Here is a 2790-nt window from a genome sequence, read left to right as displayed (position 1 = left end):
GAGAGAGAGAGAGAGAGAGAGAGAGAGAGAGAGAGAGAGAGATGTCTCCTGGGTTGCCTAGCAGGCTTACTAACTCAAAAATAAATCGAGCCTTGCTTGCTTAGATATGACTCAGAACAAACACACACACAAACACACAATAGCTCAAGACCAGCAGGCTGCTAAAACAAACACTCAATAAATAGCCTTTCAAAACAAGTGTTATGGTGTCCCTGTAAAATATACCATGAAAATACAAAATTTTTGGGAAACTCTCATGATTTGAATGTGTGTCATGGTGTCATTAAAGTGCCATGGTATTACCACCACTAAACCATGGTATAACCACAGTACTATTTTCAAAGAAAAATACGCACAGATTTACAGCTGACTTATCTAGATGAGCATCTGATCTGCATATCACCATATAAGGCAAAGGCTTGCTAGAGATGCACATTACAGTGTATCGGTTATCGCTTAGCAGTTATCAGCCGATATTACAGATAAATTGGATATTTAATTGTGCATTTATTTTTACATTTTAAATATATTTGCCGTCATTTAACACTCACTAAGTTTCTTCCTTAAAAACACTAATAATTCCATACCTGTCAAATGTAATCTTTAACAAATCTCAAAATTTAAATGAAATAATATGGAATTTAGTTAAAATATTGGTAAAATATTGGTGGTAGTGCACAAATTTAATATTGGTGCATCCTAACCTTTATGCAGAAGTATAGTATTTTATCATGTTTTAATCTGATATAACACTAACAAACACCACATTTTACCATTTATGATTTGGAAATACTAGTACCATAGCAATACACTTATTGCTATATTGACCACAATAATGATTGGAATAACCTTTGAGTAACATGCAAACATCATTAAATATGAATACCATAGTACTATATATTAAAGTGCCATGATACCACTATCTAATACTGTATCACTTCACCTTGGTACTGCCATGGCATGATTTCTCTAGACATGTATCATGGTAATGCCATGTTTTTAATACAAGTACAATGGTAGTTTTCTGGTTTAATATACTGCATCATGGTATTCTTAAATACTATGCTATAAAATATGGTTGTCAAACAGTACTATGGTATTACAACCAGATACCTTCACTATATGGTGCCACTAAAATGTCTTTTGTAAGAGGAATATAATGTACACACACAGTTTTATTACTGATACATAAATTATCAGCACAGCCATAAGATGCAAAACATCAGATATCCTGCAGTAGTCTATGACAATACAATGCACCATGCGTTAAATAAGCATTACCAGTGTATCATGTCCAAAAAACCATGGTAATACCATCTTGTGCTACTTTTTTTGTTGTTGCTGGCACTCGATTACTCATATATATATATGCCATTTGATTAATCTAGATAGATAGATAGATAGATAGAAGACTTAGCTCAACCTAAACTCAACCTCACACCACTGAACAACACACACACATCTTTCTAACCTGTGTGTCCTCTCCACTGTCAGCAGGATGGTAGTTTTTGCCTGTTGCCCACCCGCTCTGAGTCTCGAGGTGGAGGTGAGCGTTGCTCTGCGGGGGGCTGGTGAAGCAGGGCCGGGGGGCCACAGCTCGGGTGGGCACCTGCGGGATGGGGAGGGCGCTGTGGATCGGCTTCGGCAGTCCAGACTTCATGTTAGTGACCACTAGGATAGCAGGCATCTTCCCCTGAACCCAGAACCAGTCCACTGTATCCTGCCACACACTGTAGCATCCAGCGTTCTTGAGATATTATTCCCAATTCAGTCCCTATTAGTCTTCAAAAAAGAAAGCGCGATCCACCAGTATGTTGACCAGTCCGACACGCTTTTCCAAAAGCAAATGTGAATCTGTTTAGCTCTTAAGGTTTTCCTGAAGTACGTAACCCAACATGGAAAATCCACGGCAGGAAAAATCACAGCATCATGGGAAGGGCAGGAATATAGAAGAGCAGCAAACGTATGACAGCAGTGAATGGTGCTCAGCTGGTGACTGCAGGGATTTGAATGCACTTGTCCATGATCTCTCTCTCTCTCTCTCTCTCTCTCTCTCTCTCTCTCGGTTTAAACTCTCAAGCAGGTGTGGCTTTAAGACAGCAGCAGTAACTAGTGGCTCCTGCTTGACACCAGTATATAAGCACTAGTTTTCTCACAGCTGTGTGGTGCACACTCCCATAAACACACACTCACACACCCCTCCCATCTTCAGAGAGGACGTCAGAACAAATGAGCAGCATGAAGCAGCAGAGGCTGGATATGATTAGCTGGTGTGTATGTGTGTGTTTTGTTGAGCATGGAAGGAACTATGCATGTCTTACATGTGCGAATACTGTAGATTAGAATTGACAGCTTGTGTGTGTGACTCTCTTTCTCTCTGCGTTGTGTGTGTGTGTGAGAGGGAGAGATGCAGTGTCAAATGAGGCGAAGGCTACTTGCAGGGATTAGTGCGTATCTCATATTTATCTGTTTTTATTCATTACTTCTTTCTCGTAGACTCATTAATCACTGCAGAGATCCACCTCTGTTTCTCTGTCTTTGTTTTTAATGCATTTTAGAATGATAAAGCAGTTTATTGAGACATGGTAGAGCATAAATCCAGCACATAAGAGGTTTTCATTTACATTTCTTTATTTAGCAGATGCTTTTATCCCAAGTGACTTAAATGTGAGTAATACAAGCACAAGTGATTAATCAGGGTAAAACCAAGGGCTGCCGTATCAAATGCCAACGCTATGAAATATATAAGCTAATATTTTTTTTAACTTTCTATTAATCAAAGAATACTGG

At 39.1% G+C, this 2790-nt stretch overlaps 1 protein-coding gene across 1 annotated transcript in view; it reads right to left on the bottom strand.

Moving 5' to 3' along the window:
* LOC107557270 (neuron navigator 2-like) overlaps window positions 1–1987 on the bottom strand; it is a 137122-nt gene extending 135135 nt beyond the window's left edge. The window contains exon 1 of the mRNA XM_016240635.1: window positions 1472–1987. Within this exon, the coding sequence (XP_016096121.1) occupies window positions 1472–1687 (216 nt within the window). The 5' untranslated portion in view covers window positions 1688–1987. The remainder of the gene's footprint in view (window positions 1–1471) is intronic.
* Window positions 1988–2790: the final 803 nt, after the last annotated feature.

Source organism: Sinocyclocheilus grahami, unplaced genomic scaffold, assembly GCF_001515645.1.
Source record: "Sinocyclocheilus grahami isolate Dianchi unplaced genomic scaffold, SAMN03320097.WGS_v1.1 scaffold596.1, whole genome shotgun sequence".
NCBI classification, from domain to species: Eukaryota; Metazoa; Chordata; class Actinopteri; order Cypriniformes; family Cyprinidae; genus Sinocyclocheilus; species Sinocyclocheilus grahami.
Note: the sequence above shows the minus strand (reverse complement) of the source record. Positions and strands in the feature narration are given on the sequence as shown.